At 38.7% G+C, this 20,407-nt stretch overlaps 1 protein-coding gene across 2 annotated transcripts in view; it reads left to right on the forward strand.

The window, feature by feature from the left end:
* The window catches only part of LOC126259442 (sodium-dependent nutrient amino acid transporter 1-like), a 288,279-nt gene that overhangs the window by 235,438 nt on the left and 32,434 nt on the right, over positions 1-20,407 (forward strand). For both annotated transcript variants that reach the window (XM_049956256.1, XM_049956257.1), the window contains 3 exons: positions 1,216-1,327; positions 16,699-16,830; positions 17,854-17,990. In XM_049956256.1, the coding sequence (XP_049812213.1) occupies positions 1,216-1,327; positions 16,699-16,830; positions 17,854-17,990 (381 nt within the window). The remainder of the gene's footprint in view (positions 1-1,215; positions 1,328-16,698; positions 16,831-17,853; positions 17,991-20,407) is intronic.

The following is a 20,407-nucleotide window of genomic DNA, read 5'->3' on the forward strand; positions in this document are numbered from 1 at the left end:
CCGCAGCGCTTTTTCTCCCCACTTGCTAATATAAGTGCAAATGGTTGGAGCCAGTTGTCACAGTGCTAACCCAAAGATTCAGAACTCATAGCCCAAATTTTGCATTATTTTGTAGTTGAGTGGGGGTCCTCACTATTGACACTACCTGTATGCAGTACCTCTTAGACTGTGTTAGAAGTTTGTCAGGTTGCCAAAAAGCTAAGTTGTGTCCCTTTTAGTGGGGAGTCAAGAGGACAAACTAACTGGAATTTATCATTATGCAATTTACAGATGCAGAGAGTACACAATTAAAATTAAAAACAAATGACGACATTTGAAGAATGTAAAGAATAATCACTTTTAAATAACTCACCAGAACAGTTTCCTGGCATCTTAACTGTGTTGTTGTATCTGAAAGTAAAACAGCCAACACTTCTGTATTCGGGTTCATATTATGCACATTAATTATCAAACTAGATGCAGGTAATTGCTAACTAATACATTCTGTAAATGTATAATTGTGTGTGTGTGTGTGTCAAAGTCAGTAAAAGATGACTAAGCAAACTGTGATATTACCCTCTCATTTTCTGTTCTATTTGTCAATTGTTTGTTACATTAATTGCTTCGATTTGAAGGTGGGCAATTATCTATTAGGACCTAGTTCAGCACTCTACTTGAAGTACTTTCATGGTCTTCAGATATGCAGTCTCCCAGAAGGAATGGTCAGTTTTATAACAGGTGGAAAATTTTTATAGAAGCAGAAAAAAATCATCTTTTGAGTGGTTCGCAAGACAGATGATTGTAAATCTGTGCACAGGAAAAATTCAATTCATATTTCTAAACATTTGGCTTCATTACTTTCCTGTTTTGTGTGTCATTATTTATATGTCAGCATTAAGTTTACAATAATGCATAGTGACAAACCTTTAACAATAAGTTTTTCTGAAGTTCACTGTAAACTTTGGAGTACTTTTGCACATACAGGCCAGCATGGTAAGTCTTAGAACACCTCTGTGCTACAATACAGTGGCAGCAATGTACACAATTTAAGCTAGTAGTTCTAGTGTTATCTCATGTTGTAACAGAATGTGATATTATGTTACACATACATTCCGCATGACCAGTAGAATGGCCTCTATTTGTTCAATTTACATGCTTTCCAAAATGCACATAACTTTGTCCTGTTTCATTCCTCCCAAAATAACTAGTGAAAGAACTGTTTTTCTTTTGTTTCAGAAATCCTGTCAATGTCTTTCTGCTGTGGTCAACACATTGACAGCACTTTCCTTTGCTGCAAGCTTTGGAAACATTACAAGACTGCCACGTATTGCCATACTTGATGGAGGTGGTAAGTTGTCTCTTAGACATCCTTACCATATTTCTTCCAACTGAGTGGGTGCCGTAGACTTGGTAAATTCAAAGGAAGATATTTTTTCCACCATGTTGTTGAATTAAAATAAGTACTTCATCTAGCACTACTTCCCAGTTTAAAGTTCTCACTCATTTTAAAATAAGCAAATGAATATGTACACTGCCTGCTTGTAAAGAAAAGTCACATGCCGTGCACAATTACACCTGGTATGGTCATCAAGTCACGTCACACAGGGGTGAGTGGAATGTTTCAGAAAAAGTGGAGATATAAAAAAACCATTAAGTGTTTTCATAGTAGTGGAAAGAATAATGAAGTAAGTAAAGTATGCATGAGAGAAACTTTTGGACCTAGAATATATAATGATTAAGGAAAAATAAGATACTGAAGCAGCTCAAAGGAATTGTGATAGATTGTGTCATATTTCAATACAGCACCTCCTTCTCATGTTGCTGTTGGCTGTGGCGGTAGATAGAAGTTGCCAAAACAGTATTATTTGTCACAGTAAAATTCAGATTTTACAGGTAGCAACTTCAGAGTAGGCATGAAGCAATTGTATTAAGTACAAAAACCGAGATAATAAACTGTTACCCAGATAACCATTGCTTTGAATTTCAAAACTTTTTTCAGAAAAACTATCTATCAGTGTTATAACTAACTTAATAAACACAATCGTGATTGCTTGTAAATTGTTAATTTTTATTTTTTAGACGATCGATTACAATCTTTTGAGAGATCATCAGATCTACATTTCTTGATGACAGTGGGAATCACAGGTGTGGAGCAGGTCCTTCTATACTGGTGTGTAAAACACTGCAGTGTTCTTCACTCCAGCACAACTGGACCTGTTCTACACCAGAAATTCCTACTATCATCAAGCAATGTGGAGCTGATGATGACCTCATAGAAAATTGAAACCAGTCATCTAAAAAATAAGAATTAATAACTCAAGTGAGGCAAACTTTGTTTATTAAATAAGCTTTGCATTTTCTTTACTTGCAGCTGATCCTGTGTAATCTGTATTTATCTACTTCCATGTTCTTGTGTTATTTGCAATTATGGCCTTGACATTTTGGAGGGAAATGTGTGCACATAGTCCACTCACTGCAAGATACCATGACTTGTTGAATAGTTACATCAATATTAGGTCAGTAAATGATGGAACAAGCAGTATCCTTCATTTTAATGATTTCTACCTGGTCTGCAAGTAAATAATACAGAACTGCTTTTCAAAGTGGAATTGGGATACTGACGAGATCCTTGAACATGTCAGCTATTGATGTATACTTACTGTATGTATCCAGCACATGCCAAGTTCTTTTCTGCCCACCAACAAGTGTATAGTGCTCCCAGATCCCTCTCTTTGAGTCTCCCGAGTCACATACTCCACTTGTACCTGCAGCTACACACAATACAAATTGACCAAATTTATCATGAGCTTTTTCTTCTTGAGGTGGGAAACATTGTAACAGGTTCTATTGTTTTTGATAAGAGATTGATAGTCTGCAGTTGCATTGCACTCTGTCAGTTTGATTAAAATATCAAACTGGGAGTGAGAGTTGCTCCAGGCTGCATGCATCCCAAAACAACTATCAGTGTGGCCCAGGGAGTGAACATCTATCATTCAGTTGGTTCAAAAAAGATATAAACACAAAATTCCATTTATTTAGTTATGATAAATTGAATATCATCAATTTTAAACTCCTGCCACATGATGCTATTCTCTCATTGACCATCCCATGTCCTCCCCCCCCCCCCCCCTCCCGTAACAGTTTGTGGTTATTGTTAGCATTAAGTACAGTATGTGTGGCTTAAACTGTTCATTTTCATCCAGTGTGGCCCAGGTAGGCTAAAAGGCTGGGCACGTCTGGTTTAAGGGTAGCATCCTTGATTAGTAATCAGCACATCCTGGTTTGCAGATTAGTACCCAGTCACTACTTAAATTTTGAATAAAATTAATTAGCAAAGGCAACAAAGGACTTTCTGTATAAGGAGCCACCCTCTGTCTGCCAACAGGCTTGTCAGAAACAATGTAGGAGTGGGCAGAGCTCAGACCACTCTGTAGTCTATGGGGTGGGAAACTGCCTCTAAAAGGCAGAAGAATCATAAGTGATCAGTGGTATGGGATGCAGAAGGTAATAGAAACAACCAAATTAGAGAGATAATGTGTATCCACAAAACATGTGGCCTGTAATTGACAAAGTGGCATGTGATCTCTCCATTGGCAAAAGGCTGTGGGTTGTCTCCTCGTTCAGATCTCCATGAGGAGATTGCCAAAGTGTAGGTAACCACAAGAAAAAGATTGAAAAATGAACAGAAAAGTGACATTCAACAAACTGGAGTGTGGAATGTCAGATGTTTGAACATGGTAGGGAAGCTAGACAATCCGAAAAGGGAAATGCAAAAAGCCAGTCTAGATACCATGAGAGTCAGTGAAGTGAAATGAAATGGAGGGAAGATTGGGGTATCTGACCAGACAAATATAGGGTAGTATCAGTGATGGTAGGGTTAGCTGTGAATAGGAATGTAGGACAGATTGAGATGTAAACAGTTCAGTAATAAATTTGTTCCCATCAGAATTGACAGGAAACCACCATCAATAAAAATAATGTGGCGCATGTGCCAGTGTCACAAATAGGTGGTGATGAAGTAGAAAAATTATGTGGGGATATAGAACAGATAATTCAGCGTGTAAAGAGAGGTGATAATCTAATAACCGTGGTGGGTTGGAAAGCAGTAGTAAGAGAGAGAGAAGAGAGGTACAGGAGAATATGGGCTTGAGAGTGGGAATGAGAGAGAAGAGACTGAGTTTGACAATAAATGCTGCTGGTGATAGGAAATGTACTGTTCAAGAAGCACAACAGGAGGAGATATACATGGGAGATACCAGCTGGATTATGCCATGATGAGACAAATTCCAAAATCGGATACTGGATGTAAGACTCACTCAGAAGCAGTTACATACTCAGATCACAATTTAGTAATGTTGAAGAGCAGGCTGAAGTGTAAGAATTGCCCAGAAGAATCAGTGTCAGTGGTAATGAATTTTGCAGTAGGCAATGTTACCAGTGTCGACATAATAACTACACTTGCTTGTCCTGTTAATACATGACCAGCTGTGTTCCTCATCGTCGAATGCTCAAGAGGGCAATTGGCCTCCCTTGTCCTCTCCACTGTGTCAGTTGCAATGGACCATGCCACCTCATCCTGTGAATGTCTCATATATCTTAATGAGCAGGCCATCCAGGAGATCAGGGTGAAGGAAAAAGTACCCTAACCTGTCGTTTGCAAGTTGTTGTCTGGTCAAAGGCCCTGCAATTTATCATCTAACACTTACAGTACCATTCTTGCTATGCCTTGTTCCACAAAGAACATGGCCATGGAGACTTAAGACTTCCATTTCAGTACTGCAGTTGTGAAATCACTCAGTGTCATGGTAGCACTCCATCCTCTCCTCCTACTGCTGCATAACAAGCCACCAAGTCTTCGCCCCTGGCAGTGAAATCATCTGCTGCACAACCAGCAGGCAGGAAGAACAAAAGGAATATTCCCTAAGACTTTTTACATCCCTCCAGTCAACAGACATCTGAGTCTTCATCTGTCAACCATAAAGACTAAAAAATTGAATAAAGGCAAATGGTCTTCTCCTTCCCCAATTCGGAGATCTTCAACAGTGTCACTGCATGACACCCTCGCCGGCCGAAGTGGCCGTGCGGTTAAAGGCGCTGCAGTCTGGAACCGCAAGACCGCTACGGTCGCAGGTTCGAATCCTGCCTCGGGCATGGATGTTTGTGATGTCCTTAGGTTAGTTAGGTTTAACTAGTTCTAAGTTCTAGGGGACTAATGACCTCAGCAGTTGAGTCCCATAGTGCTCAGAGCCATTTGAACCATGACACCCTCACCTGGTTGATCTTCATCTGCCATTGTGCACTGCCTACTGTTTTTCTACCCTGCCTCTGCAGCCTGTAGCATTGAGTCTTCGAAGGCTGGCACTCATTTGCTTCTGAGGTGACTACCCTTCATTTGTTCCCTCTTCCCCATTCCCCATTATGACTCTTCTGCAATGGAACATTTGTGGAATTAGACCCAACTAGGAGGAATTAAGAGTGATCTTGGATTCACAGTGTGCAGTTGTTCTCTACCTAAAAAAAAAAAAAAAAAATGTCCTCAAGGCAGTTTTGACCTCTCATTTCTTTGGGTCCACTATTACCTTCCTCCCCAATGACATCATTTTGTCTCATGGGGGAGTCATGCTGTTCATCTGGGTTGACGTCCATAACCAACCATCTCTTTGAACTCCCAACTGCAAACTGTTGCAGCCCACATTTTCCTTTCTCATTTTGACTTGTCTCATTGTAATGCCTACATTAGAGATCGGCTGTTCATGAACTAATGGGTCCAAAGGAACGGTTCACTAAGATGAATGGAAGGAGCGAGGAACAAATTATAAGGAATGGTCTTTCGTAGTTCACTGTGGTCGCAACTTTCTGCTTATAGTTCCCGGGAATGGTAAATGGTCTGTCTCATTCCCACAACAGCAGGTCAGCTGGTCTCGGTCTCCCTTGGCCGGACTTGTCCTTCTTCGCGTGGCCACTCGTTGCAGATCCAATGCGATTGCTCCTAGTTAGTTCAGTATCAAGTTGTTTGTTCATTTCATTTGCTGCTCAGGCCCATTCTAGGTCTGTTTTAAACCTTTTTTGAACTCTGTACTTCTGGCTCTTTTTCGTATTCTATTCAGCGTCCACAACCGGTAATTAAAATGTATTTTATAATTATGTAAATTACATAAAAATTACGTGGTATGTAATACATACATCTTTTCAGGTAACAAAAGGGCATATCAGCTGACTTAACTAGTTTGATGAACAGTGGAAGACATACTTATAAAAAGACAAGCTTTTTGTTATTACACATGCAAAGGAAGTTGGCTCAGCTATTTTCTGTCTTTTTTTGATCCAAGGTAAAACAGCATGTTCATTGCTGTGGGAGGTAGACCAACTTGCAATCGAATGAAGCCCATGCTCCATAATCAAGTGTCTGGTATCACATTTTGTAAAGAGAATATGATAACTTCTACAATATTATTTTAGTGGTACAGGGTGGTGCACGAAAAATCGGCCCTGAGTACTAGACTGTTAATTGTAGCCTACCAATCATCATATATTGTTTCAAAGTTGTTGTTTGCATTAGCTGATTTATTTCATTACTGCCTAATTATTACATGTTTATCTATTTTGCTCGTAGCGGTCAACAAACCATGCATAATTGGCAAGCAGTCTACTTGGGGTTGGTTTTTCGTGCACTACCTTATATTATTTCACTGTGATCAGCCACATAATGCTACAGTTGGCTAAACAAGAGGTTTTGCAGAATCACAAAAATTACTTAAAGTGTATGAGATATCTGTAATGAATAAAAACTCTGAACTCCAGAGGGGAGGCAAGTGCCCCCTCTTGTCACCTTCCGTCTTTAGTTACCTATGCTATTAATTTTAAATTTTTCGTTAAGAATCATATACCATGCACAAATGAACAATTAATGAGTAAAAATGAATGTTTTTGAAAAAAGAGCAATCACCAGTGAGCTAGTTCCCAAGGGTAACGAGTTTGCCCATTTCTATTCTACATCCCTCCATCATTCGCTGCACCAGGGCAGACTTCTCCATCTTATTGGTCAGCCCCGTCACCTCTTTTTGCTACTAGGTGACTTTAATGCCCACCGTCCCCTTTGGGGCTCTTTGAGAACCTATCACAGGGGTTCCCTCTTGGCGGACTTTCTCAATCAATCAACATCTGTCTTCACACTGGAGCAACCATATTCCTTTCGGGCTCCATGCACACCTATTCCCATTCGGACCTCTTGTTCTCCACTGCCAAGCTTGCCTGTCATCTCGATTGGTGCATTCTCTCTGACACATACTCAAACAACTATTTTCCTTGTGCTATCCGTTTGGTGACTCCTACTCCACCTGCGTGTAAACCCAGTTGGCAGCATTCTAAAGGTGACTGGATGCTATATTCTTCCATGGCCACCTTTGATGAACAACATTTTCCCACTTGTGATGACCTGGTAGATTCCCTTATGAACATTATCCTTACTGCCACAAAATGTCCCATACTTCACACTTCCACTTTACTGGAAGTGGCTTGGGTGATATCCTTCTCCTCCTGGAATTGAATGCTACAATTCTGCCTTTACTATGAAGGAGCTAGACCATGCTCTAACTTCATCTCAGTCTTCTGCCCAAGGGCCAGACTATGTTCACATTCAGATGTTGAATCACTTTTCTCTTGTGAACAAGCATCTTCTCCTTTGCACCTACAGTCACATTTGGGCAGATGGCATGTTTCTTAGACACTGTCATGAAGTCGCTTTCATACCCATATCTAAGCCCCATAAGGATAAATACCTTCCTTTAGCTACTGCCCCCATTTCTCTCACCAGCTGTCTTTGCAACATGATGGAATATATGATTCATTGTCTGCTGGCATGGTGGCTTGAATCTCGGAATCTACTAACCACTGCACAATGTGGATTTAGAGCATGCCATTCTGCAGTTGACCATCCCGTCACTGTCAACCCATGTCGTGAATGGTTTTAGAACTGGTACCCTCTTTACTCTATGCACTTGGGGCTTCCGAGGCAGCCTGCCCCATTTCCTTCAGGAATTTTAAGAGGACCAAGTTTTCAAGGCATATGTGCATATGGCCTTGTTGAACACCTTTATCTAGGATAACGGGGTGCCTCAAGGCTCCGTCCTGAGTGTCATCCTCTTTGCTATACCCATTAACCCTGTTATGGACTTTTCCTGCTGGGCATCTCCATTCCCCCCCAATGCTTTTGCAAACTATTGCAGTTCTTCATGGACTTGTCTCCTTGAGCAATGTCTATGTCTCAATCATCTTTACTCTTGGAGCATCAACAATGACTTTCACTTTTTCCACTGACAAAACCATTTGTTTGAATTTCTGGTGGCACAATGGGTTTCTTCCAGTCTTTACATCTTTAGCCTGTTGCTCTTCCATTCACTGAAACTACAAAATTCCTGGAGCTCATGCCTGATAGGAAACTTTCTCAGTTGTCCCTCATGTTTTGCCTAGGTGCACTCTGTGCACGGTTTCTCAACATCCTACGTGTCCTAAGTGGTACTTTCTGGGGGGGGGGGGAGAGGAGGGGGGGGGGGTTAAGACCACCTTCCTCCATTTTTACTGATCTCATGTCCATTCAGAGCAAGACTGTTTCATTGATTCCTCTGCACATCCATCCATCTTATGCTGTTCTAATACAATCCACCAATGTGAAATTCATTTGGCCACTGGTGCCTTTTAGACTAGCCTGGCTGACAGTCCCTAGGCATAAGCTGCTGAACTACCACTGTCATCCTGGCATGATTTCCTCCTCAGTGGATACACACATTGTCTGCAATGCCCAGCCACCTGTCCTGTGCCCCTTTTTTTTCAATGACTCCATTATGGGGTGCGCCCTTCTTCTGTTACCTCCTAGAGTTTGTTTCTGGTTACTGCTCCAGTAGCTTGACTTCATGCTGCCTGCCACATTCCAAATGGTTGTGAACCCTTCACTGCCTTGGCTTCATGCAGCAACCTGTATTAATGTTGTCCTTCATTTGCTTCCTAAGGACACTACTCCAAATTTGATCTATTCCTTCAAGTTTCTCAACTTTCTCATGTAACTTATTAATAGCTCCTTCATAGACTGATGGCTCTAAGACTGACCTTGGTGTTATGCATGCCTTCATCAGTGGCACAATGCATTTTTGGTATTGGCTTCCAGAACAGTGCTCATTTTTTACAGTGGAGCCATTCGCCCTCTATCAGGTCACCCAGTATGTGCAGTGACACAGGCTTTTTAATTGTCATAGGCTCTGATTCTCTCTGTGCCCATCAGGGCCTCTGTGTGCTATACACGGTCCATCCCTTAGTGCAAGGGCTATCTCAGCCTGCTAGCTCTTCCATTACTTTGGATGATCTCTGTATTCCTGTCTGTCAGCAGTTGGTGTCAGTTTGGCATCATCATCAGTCTTCTTTTCACAGGAACAAGCTCCAAGAAATTAAACCTCTCCCAGCAGCTTCACAGACCTTCTCCTGGCCCTCTCATCACAAAGAGATCATTTTAGCTAGGTTGCATATTGGGCACCGTGGTTTTAGCCCTCGCCATTTAAGGGGTGGTCGCCCACCACTTTGTGCTTGTCATCAGCCTTTGACAGTTTACTATTGCCTGACAGACTACCTTTTTTAATCACTTGTGATCCAGTGTCTGCTTGCTGTCAGAGTTATTGGCTGTTTTAGAGAATTACGTGTGGGCTGTTAACCACATTTTACACTCTATTCATTGTAGCAACATGGAAAACAACATTTAATCTTTGGTTTGGGACCTCTGCTGTGTCTACGGCATATTTTGTGGGCCTCTCTCCAAGGGGAAGTCCTTGTTTGTAGCTCTTTCCTTCTGTCACTTGGGCTTAATGTGTAGTCATCTTTAACCTTTTCTACCTATACATGTTCGAAGGTTCTGACGTGAGGACTTATGACCTCAGTTGTTTTTGTGCCCTAAAACAAAAAAGAAAAGAACATTAGGTAGTTCAGCAGAAGAGGAGTGGACATCTCTAAAAAAAAGAGTAATCACATATGCTGGACACATAAACATAGTTACAAAGAAGTTAACTGCAAAAAAACCATTGGCAAATGGAAGAAATACGTGAACTGATCAACAAAAAAAAAAAAAAAAAAAAGAAGAAAAAAAAAAAGGTTCAAATGGCTCTGAGCACTATGGGACTTAACATCTATGGTCATCAGTCCCCTAGAACTTAGAACTACTTAAACATAACTAATCTAAGGACATCACACAACACCCAGTCATCACGAGGCAGAGAGAAAATCCCTGACCCTGCCGGGAATTGAACACGGGCGTGGGAAGCGAGAACGCTACCGCACGACCACGAGCTGCGGACGATCAACAAAAAGACAGTACAAAAATGTTCGGGAAAAGACAGGAATACAGCAATATAGATGAGTTAGTAATGTAATAAATAAGAAGTGCAGGAAAGCCAGTGTGAAATGGCGGCAGGAAAAATGTCAAGAAATCCAAAAAGAAAAGATCATCGAAAGGACTGACTCAGCATATATAAAAGTCCAAACAACCTTCGGAGAAATTAAAAGCAAGGGTGGCAGCATTGAGTGCAATGGGAATTCCATTGTTGAACACAGAGAACAGAGCAGATAGGTGGGAGTACATTAAAGGCATCTAAGAGGGGGAGGAATTGTCTGATGGCATGATATATTGTGAAATGGTGGTTGATAGGAAGACGGATAGTGTCAAGTATTAGCTAGAGACAACAGAGCTTCAGAAGATTTCGTATCAAATAAGGCAGAAGGGACTGATAATATTTCCTTGGAATTTCTAAAATCACTGGGGAAGTGACACCAAACTAACATTAAAGTTGCCATGTAGACTGTATGAGACTGGAGACATACCAACACTCTTTTGGAAGAATAGGAACACCACAATCCCAAACACATCAAGGGGAGATAAGTTGAGAACTACTGCACAGTCAGTGTAACATCTCATACATCCAAGTTGTTGACAAGAATAATACTCAGAAGAAAAGGTAACAGAATCGAGAATCTGTTAGATGATCAGATTGGCTTTAGGAAAGGTAAAGGCATCAGGAGGCAGATCAGATACTGTGCTTCATAATGGAAGCAAGACTTAAGAAATATCAAGGCACATTCATAAGATTTGGTGATCTAGTATTTGTGTTAAGATGTTAGAAATTCTGATAAAAGTAGGCATAAGCTATAAAAAAAGATGGTTGATATACAATATGTACAAGAACCAAAAGAAAACTATGAATGAAAGACCAAGAACAGTGTAAGTGGATTGAAAAAGATGTATGACAGGGCTTAAGTCTAAGCATGTGATCAAAATTCAAGGTGAAAGTATATTGATGACAAGATTCACTGGTGACATTGCTATCCTTCAAGGAAATGAAAAATAAATTAAGAGATATTTTGAGTGGAATAAACAGGCTAATGAGTTGGAGAACACCAAAAACAGGCAGAAGTAATGAGATGTAATAGAAATGAGATCAGTAAAAATAAGATTAGCAATAAACTGATAAACTTAACATCAGAATTTATGACTATGAAGTAGACAAAGTGAAGAAATTCTGTTACCTTGGAAGCAAAATACCTATGACAGACAAAGCAAGAGGTACATAAAAGTAAACAGCACAGACAAATAGGGCTATCTTTAAATATTGGTGTAAATTTGAGGAAAAAATTTCTGTGAACGTGTGTTTGGAGCACAGCACAGCATTGCATTTTACACTGGAAGAGAAGAGAATAGAAGCACTTGAAATGTGTTACTATACAAGGATGTTGAAAATTATATGGACTGATAAAGAATGACCAAATTCTCTGCTGAAATGGCAATAAAAGGAACATAGAGAGGACACTGACAAGAAGAAATATGGGTAATTCATTTGTTGAAAAATCAGGGAATAACTACCATGGTACGAGAGGGAGCTCTATAGTGTAAAAAATGGAGGGGGATTGGAATACATCCAGCAGGTATATTAGGTCACTGGGTGCAAGTGCTACTCTGAGATCGAAGGTGACACAAGCGAAATTCATGGTGGGCTGCATAAAACCAATCGTAAGGCTGATGAATCAGTGACTCAAAAGAAAGGGAGACTGTGTGAAACAGTTTCCATGTGAGATAACTCGTATCAGTACCTCCTATGAGAGTGAGTGAATGAATGAATGAATGAATGAATGCCTAACCTTTCATACATTTATCAGTGCAATATATTAACACAAATTTTGGGATCAGTCAAACAATGAGATTACTGAAGATAAAAGAAACTAAAATTCAAATTTTGGCTAATGGATGAAACAAATCGGTAGGTTCAAAATGAGTCATTTTGTAACTTGCTGTACCAGGAACAGACTACATGCATATTGTGTGCAGCAACAACAAAAAATTGTACCAAATTGGTACTTGAAATCAGAAACTGTCCTTTCAAGGACAGTGCACTATGAATTATGCTACCAAAGCATACCTCACAGGTCGATTTAAAAACACAATTTGCCACAAACGTCTTCATTCCTTCCAAATTCAATTATGCCCATAGCATTGTGCAAGAGCATCCATAGACTTTATATGAAACTGGAAAATGCTTGTGACAAGTTGGCACTACTATTGTTCTGTGTGCTCATGCAGTTCAATTGGCAACAACATATCAGTGAAATTGTATAATTTGCTAAAGTGTAGAATGATCTTATACTAGTCTAGGTGTAATTTACACAGTATGGTAATTGTATACTTCATATTACTAAGACTTTAAAGTATGATTGGTACTAAATAAATAAAGAACATTGGGCAGAATTAAGATTCTGTATGTGCAGTGACATATTGGATTAGGATAACACTCCTATCACCACTGCAAGAGGAGCAGTTCAATATGTTACACAACTGGGATTTCATCAGGCCTTGTACTGGTCACCAGCAACACAGTCAAGTTGAGAATAAGTGATAACAGCGTACTGGATAGTGACCACATCATGAGTAACTGACACATAATACACTCCATCTCAGGGGTCATGAAAGCAGGGTTTTTTCACACACTGTTATGTCAAGATTAACATTATAGTATAACAATTTGAGAAAAAACCATCACTGCCACCAGAGTTCTATTTTAATGGTGAATAGATGGGCCACATTACAGGAAATAATCTGCCAGTACAATGCCTTGCGACAATGATGACCACTCCCCAAGCAGGCAGCCATATCATCTAGAACCTCTGCCTTGCTGTGGAGGCTGCCATCGATGAAGGCTTGAAGTATCAGAAGAAGTTGCCTGGACTGACAAATTACAGTATCCATTACATACCAACAGCAGCATACGTGCACACTGAACATCACACAAGATGCACTGTTCAGGCAAGGAGGTATTCTCAAGATAAGTTTTATCATGGATGAATTCAAAGGCTGGCACTATCATTGTGACTGCTAAGGACATAGTTCTCTCTGAACTGTTGTATGGAATGTAAAGCATTCCCTACGATGCTTGTAACTGCACTTTAAACACCAATGGCTACTGCATGTGAGAAATTAAGAGTCCATGACAGTTCAACCAAGACCTCCAACTTTCTCTGTGGCAAAATACCACTTACTGGACGAGACAACTGAAGGACTGCTTCACACACTTCAGCTAGGTATTCAGAAAAGGAACAGCATGTTAATTATGCTTGTGTTGTTATAGATGCAGAGTTAAACCACGCACTCAGATTTCTCAATTAGTTCTGTGCATCATGCAGTGTGCTGCCCATTGTGAACATGGCAGATATTAAATCAAATGCTAATTTAACAGTTTCTAATGTGGTTGGATTTTTGAGAGATGTGTGAAGAAATTATTGTGAAGAAGCCAATCAAATTAGCAGAAACGTGCCAAATTGTGAACGTACATGAACAATGAACTTTACAACTACCAGAGTCAAAATAGCTGAAATTCAAAAGTCCATGGAAAATATGCATCAATTAGGCTTCATTTCATCAAAACATAAATACAATAATTATTGAACAACTTGCGTTAGATCACTCCTACACAGGTGAAACCAACTATGTAGCCCTGTCACTACGACAAACACAAGTGAACAAAATTAACAGCAGTGATCTCTGTATGTGATACAGGCTTTGGAGAACAACACACACAACAAATGTTTATTTTATGAAGTCATCTGCCACAAATGCAGTGAAAAGGGGCACATTGTGCAAAAGTATGTGAGGAAAAATGGCTCGAGCAAACCAGGGTATAGTTCTTGTACTGATGACAAAAGTCAGAGATTAACATTTTACAAGAATTCAGCAAAACTGATGAAATCAGTCATGTCATTCTACTTACATTCAAGATAAACAGATTAGTTTTTAAATGTAGCCCCATGTATCATGGTCAATGTGGCAACATTACACTTGGTATCACCTAGTTTCACATTACAAATCACTGATTGAAAATTTGCGTCCTATTCTGCTTATCAATCCACTGCACAGGATGTTTTCCAGTAAATGCCACTATCAGTGAAATTACATGCAAACTTTTACAGCATGTGATGTAAGTGCACTTAAACACACTCCTAGGCCAAAAGTGAAGATCAAAAGTTACAAAAAATATCAATTTTGTTCAATTATTTTTTGGTAATAACAATTCATTCTTGTTGAGCTGTAATCAAAAACGGTGACAGAAAAATTACTTGCTCATTATGAGGATTTTAAGTGATGCAGCAAGCAAAGTTATCATTGGGATTCTATGTAAAGTGTAATACTCTGAATGGGCTTCTACGACACAGTCTTGAAAAGTAGTAGTAGTAGTAGTAGTAGTAGTAGTAGTAGTATTGGTGGTGGTGGTGGTAATGGAAAATTACTCATCACTGGTAACTAAAAGTCAACTTTTAATCCACTTGTTGCTCCTGATGAACTCTGACTCCATAACCTGAATGTCTGTCTGTTCAGTCAGATAGGAAAAGCAAACATCTTTTGCAATCTTGATAGTACTGATACCTAAACCCACTTACCAATGGGTGAAGAATTTGGGCATGTGCCAACACTGAATATAACAATATAGCTGTTAATCCCAAATGAGATCTGTGGTGCAGCAAACATACTTGCTCTTTGGAAAAGCCCCTGCACCCATGGCAAAGCATATCTTAATAGGTGCTTACATGAGTTCTCATTCTTATAGTGTGTATAATTGGAAATCCCTGTGAGTATTATAAAAAGTGACAGTGTTAGTTGTCAAAAACAATTGGCCAAATGTCGCAGGCCTATTTTTAGTGCCAACTGTTGACAGTTTATCAAGGAGATGTAGATTAAATAAAATAACAACTAATAGTAAATAAAGCTGGAAAAATAATTTGCGTTAGATGTTTATTTACAGTACATTTAACATCATCAAATTGCGTTCCATTAGGAAAGTGGAATGTGCTCCATGACAGTGATGTTAACTGTGGCAGTAAGTCAGTACAGCGACGACAGTAACCGTGTGTATTGTGTATTGAACCGGGACCTAGAAATGACAGAGGCTTCATCCCGTCATAGCCACAGTGGCTCACAACAGACCACAGCAGTCCACCCACCCCGCTGCGGCCCCACACCGAACCCAGGGTTAATGTGTGGTTCGGCCCCCAGTGGACCCCCACCTGGGGACGTCTCATACCAGATGAGTGTAACCCCAAATGTTTGCATGGTAGAGTAATTATGGTGTACGCATACATGGAGACAATGTTTGCGCAGCAGGTGCTGACATAGTGCAACTGAGGTGGTAGAAGGGGAACCACCCCGCATATGCCAATGCAGATGGAAAGCTGCCTTAAAAACCATCCACAGGCTGTCGGCACACTGGGTCTCGACACACATCCCCCGGGCAGATTCATGCCAGGGACCGGCATGCCCTCCCACTTGGGAAGCAGCACGTTAGACCGCACAGCTAGACAGGCGGGCTACAGTAACCTTACTTGTATTTTATTTTTTCCTACACAACTTTTAAATTTTATTAGAGACCATAACTGCTTTAGTATGAAGTTTATGTATTACATAACTGCTTTAGCATGAAGTTTGTGTATTACATAGTTTATATAGAGGGCACCACACAGCCAACCAATGTGTTCTCTACAAAGCTTACCATCATTACACTGCAGTCTTTAATGAACTGTGAAAAGAGCCTAACTTCAGGTGTAGATGTACTCGAGCTTGTGTAACAACTCCAAAATACTGCTATGTAATTTAATTTACAAGGGGTATAGGTTATGTCATAAGTTGTAATTTTTGTATACTATGCCCTATGTACATCTTGTATTTTTAGCATTGATAATGGCTAGTCTCTAGCTGAAGTTTGGATCTGCCATTTTGAAATTTAATAACAAGTTGGCTACAGCAGGTTAATGGTAGTTAATTCTTGATACATCATACAGTAGTAGTTTGTCATGTGCTGTAATCTCTTAAGATATATTTTGCTATTTCACCTCCTTGAATATCCTTCTATTGTAACTTAGGTGAAACAGTTAACAAATTTAAAACTTCAAACCTGCTAGTATATTCAAAGTTTAAGGAGAGAGGGAGGAGGGAGAGGGGAAGCATTGGATTTTAAGTGAAATGTGGAGAATGTGTTTTTCATAGCAAGAGTTATTTGTGCCTAAAAGGAAAAAGAGTCCCTTCACATATAAACTGCAAGGAAATTTAAGATTTAAATCCATTTTTTATTTAGTACATTGACAAAAATGTAATGTTTTAATTACAAATTACAGGTAACTTAAACCATATCTTTTCTATTTTTTTTCTAGTGCCTTTTCTAGTGGCATATGCAATTGTGATGTTGGTTCTGGGAATACCATTATCTTTCTTGGAAATTGGAATTGGACAGTTCTGTCATGAGGGACCCATCAAACTTTGGAGAGCTGTTCCACTTTTTAGAGGTATGTTTCACATTAGTTATTATAAGTCACTAATAATACATATACATACACACCCTTTATGAAGTTGTAGAGAACTCTGAAAACTATAGTTTGAAATAAAACACTTGTGGTAACCCTAATAAGGTAATACTTTAAAATTCTTCAAGGAGAAATAGGCCTTGTTTATAAACACGTAGAGTTGGATTGTAGAACTGTTGAAGAGTTGTTTTACTTAACATTTTTTTTATTCCAACACAAAAAAAGCAGCAAGTTGAATTATCTACACAGAAAATTGAAGACAATCAGAAAATGGAATGATCAAAACATTGATCATTAACAATCTTGGATAGTGTGAAAAAATTGCTCATGCTAGTATGGTCGCTAATACAATCTGCAGATCTGTTGTTTGAGTTATAGGAGGCCGAGTAACTGTTATGCTACATAAATTAACTTTTTTATAATAGCTTATCAAAGGTGAATTGGTACTCTAATTAATGACAAATATTTTTACAATTTCGTTTTATGATATATGCCTATATCATATGTGACTGGCTTTTAGACATGATTATTTTGATCAAATAAGTGATTTCAATAGGTACATTATTAACATTGTCATATATTCTATTGACTTTCACATGTTTGATTAGATTAGCTAGTGTAAGTAGGTGGCACAAATTGTGAACCTACGTTGGCCAGCCAGAACAAATTATTATTATTATTATTATTATTATTATTATTATTACTACTACTACTACTACTACTACTACTACTACTACTATTGGTTGCCTTTTATGTGCACAGTTATTGGAACAAAACTTGTTTGTTAAGCTCTAGAAAATATAGTCTGAGTGTACACCTGACAATTAAGATGAAATAATTAAATAACCAATGAAATGCTCTTCCAGTTATTGTAATTATTTTGTGGTCTGAGGTTTGTCATGATGATATCACAAAAACTTACTGCAGCAAGCAGTTACGAGCAGTATTCACCCATTTTGGCCCTCTTTATTAATTGTTATTTAGTCACGTTTTGCTTTGTTACAGGTGTTGGTTATGCAAAACTCTTCCTTTGTGTATTGACTGGACTGTATTATTCACTCAGTGCAGCAATTGCTCTATTTTACGTAGTGTGGAGTGCAAAGGGCCCATTTCCATTTTCAGAATGTGTGTCTGCTGACAATGTAAGTAATATTTTATTGTAATCAAATAAATCAAGTCATTTGATTTTATCTCCAGTATACATTAAAAACTAAAAGCTCCATTACGAATTCAAATTTATTGTGTTGTGGATAATTACAAAATAACTTAAGCCACATGATACAGACCTGTGACAGATTCACTGACGAAAGCATTGTGAACTTACAATGAAATATGAGGCAGGAGAAATAAGGCAGACAATAAAAGCACTGCAGGTCACTGTATATCAGTAATTTGTTGTATCTGATTAGCACCATACTACTGGCAGTCTAACAATGTCAACTGGATAAATCTCTACTGCAAGTAAGCTTTCATTAACCTGGAAGTCTGTTTAAATGCAACAGTTCTTTGCTATGTGTTAGCCTTCTGGGAAGTGATGTATACCTCATCTTTTCTGCCCAGTCAGCACCCTTAATTATCCAGTTACAGGGCAGGTGTTGCAGTTTAACATGGCTTCCAAACCCCCATGTAGTATGGTATTTTTCATATGCATAAATGATTGTCAAGACTAAAAGTTACAATAAGTGCTGGATTGACCAGCAGATAAACCATAAACATTTGGTTTTAGGATTAAACATACAGATATTAAGCAACATTGCTAGATCTTTGTTATATTTCATGTCTCCGAAAAAGATCTAACATCCAGATAATCTTAGATGACTTACTGACTACAGAACTGAAAGATTTAGTAAGCAACTAGGCTTCACTTTGCCTTGTTCCAGTTCTGCTGGTTATAATTTTTCTTTCTTCTTCCCTAGTGATTTTTCACATTTACAATTGATAGCTGCTGCCATACAGATCCTTATCAACAGCTTGCCTAATCCCAGACCGTGGACTTTGTTCATAATTATTTTAATACAATATATTACTGCAAAAACTATTCCCTAGATGAGAAACAGACAGATACACACAGTTTGGTAACTCCTTCTCAATCATGTTAATGAATTCTTCTTTTGGATTAGATTCTCTGTTGATAGTTCAGCTAACCAAACTTTTGGTAAGCATTTAAGTTTCGTCAAATTTAGTTAAATTCAACCTTCTCAAAAATGTACTTTTTGATAATATGCTTATGACCTCCTATTGTTATGTGAGGCTTCTGTATATTTTAATTGGAAGATTTTGCCTACCTGTTGATGGATGCTTGAAACAGCTTTAGCATCAAAGCACGCTGAAAATATTCTGTGAGAGGGTAGAATAGATAAGTCAGCTGTTGTGTTAGTGTATTAAAAAAAAGACACGTTTGGCTAATGTAACAGTAGTGACCTTGTCATTTAATGAAATTTGCAGTCTGCGTCTTCCAAAATGTGTGCTCTGTGCCCATAACAATTTGCTTTGTACAGCATTTGAAAAAATTATTTACATTTACTTTAGAATGCTATTTTAGAATCACAAATTTGTCATAGTTCTGCAAACTGCTTAACGTTTTCATGAACTTTCCATTTGTTTTAATGATATTGTCCTTCTGTATTTGTAACATTCTTAGAATTGTTTCCCCATTCTTAATTAAAGTGGAGACTGGCAGTTATATTGGCACAGAAAACATGTGTTTTGTGTTTGTCCTTCAGAAAACATGCCATTAAAACTTCAGTAGTTGAAGATAATAATAAAGACAAAGATGCATAGAGTTCTGTGAAAGCATTTATAAAGCATAAATTAAGAAAAACCAGAACCAGTAATTTTTCATAATGTAAATCTTGGTACTATATAATCTAATTTAAGACATCAATATTTGTAAGAAAAAAATATATTTTTACTATGATGCTTTCTTTCCTCCTTGACATATCCCAACTGTTCTCCTTCTGCACAATAGTGAACCACTGCCTCTGTTACACTGTAAACTATTAATGGTCTTCTTGTCTGTTTCTATTTTTGTTGTCCTCCTTCCATGACATCTGCTGATTTTCCCCTATTATCTCTCTCTCTCTCTCTCTCTCTCTCTCTCTCTCTCTCTCTCTCCCCCTCCCCCCCTCTCCCTCTCTCCCCCCCTCTCCCCCTCCAACCAGTCAACTTCTTCTACACATTGGTTCCTTCTTTATTGCTACCACACATTTTTGTTAGACACCATTCCTTACATTCAGTAACAACACAGTGAGAACAATGAATAATACAATAAGGCTGTAATTTTCCAAATATCATATATTCATTATTATTATGATTATTATTATTGTGTTGTTCATGTTCTGTACATATTGTAATACACAATAGACACCATAGGCTGAACCTCTTTTCAAGAATGTGTGCCATGAAGTTCTGGTTAGGATTAGGCAAGCATTCCTGGATTGGCATGGGTAAGAGGGACAAGAATCGTAAGTTTTGGAATACCTTTCCAGATGATCACTGAAGTGTACATTCTTTCATTACACATATATATGTCAGCACTAAACTGGCTGTGTAAATTTTT

This window comes from Schistocerca nitens, chromosome 5 (assembly GCF_023898315.1).
Source record: "Schistocerca nitens isolate TAMUIC-IGC-003100 chromosome 5, iqSchNite1.1, whole genome shotgun sequence".
NCBI classification, from domain to species: domain Eukaryota; kingdom Metazoa; phylum Arthropoda; class Insecta; order Orthoptera; family Acrididae; genus Schistocerca; species Schistocerca nitens.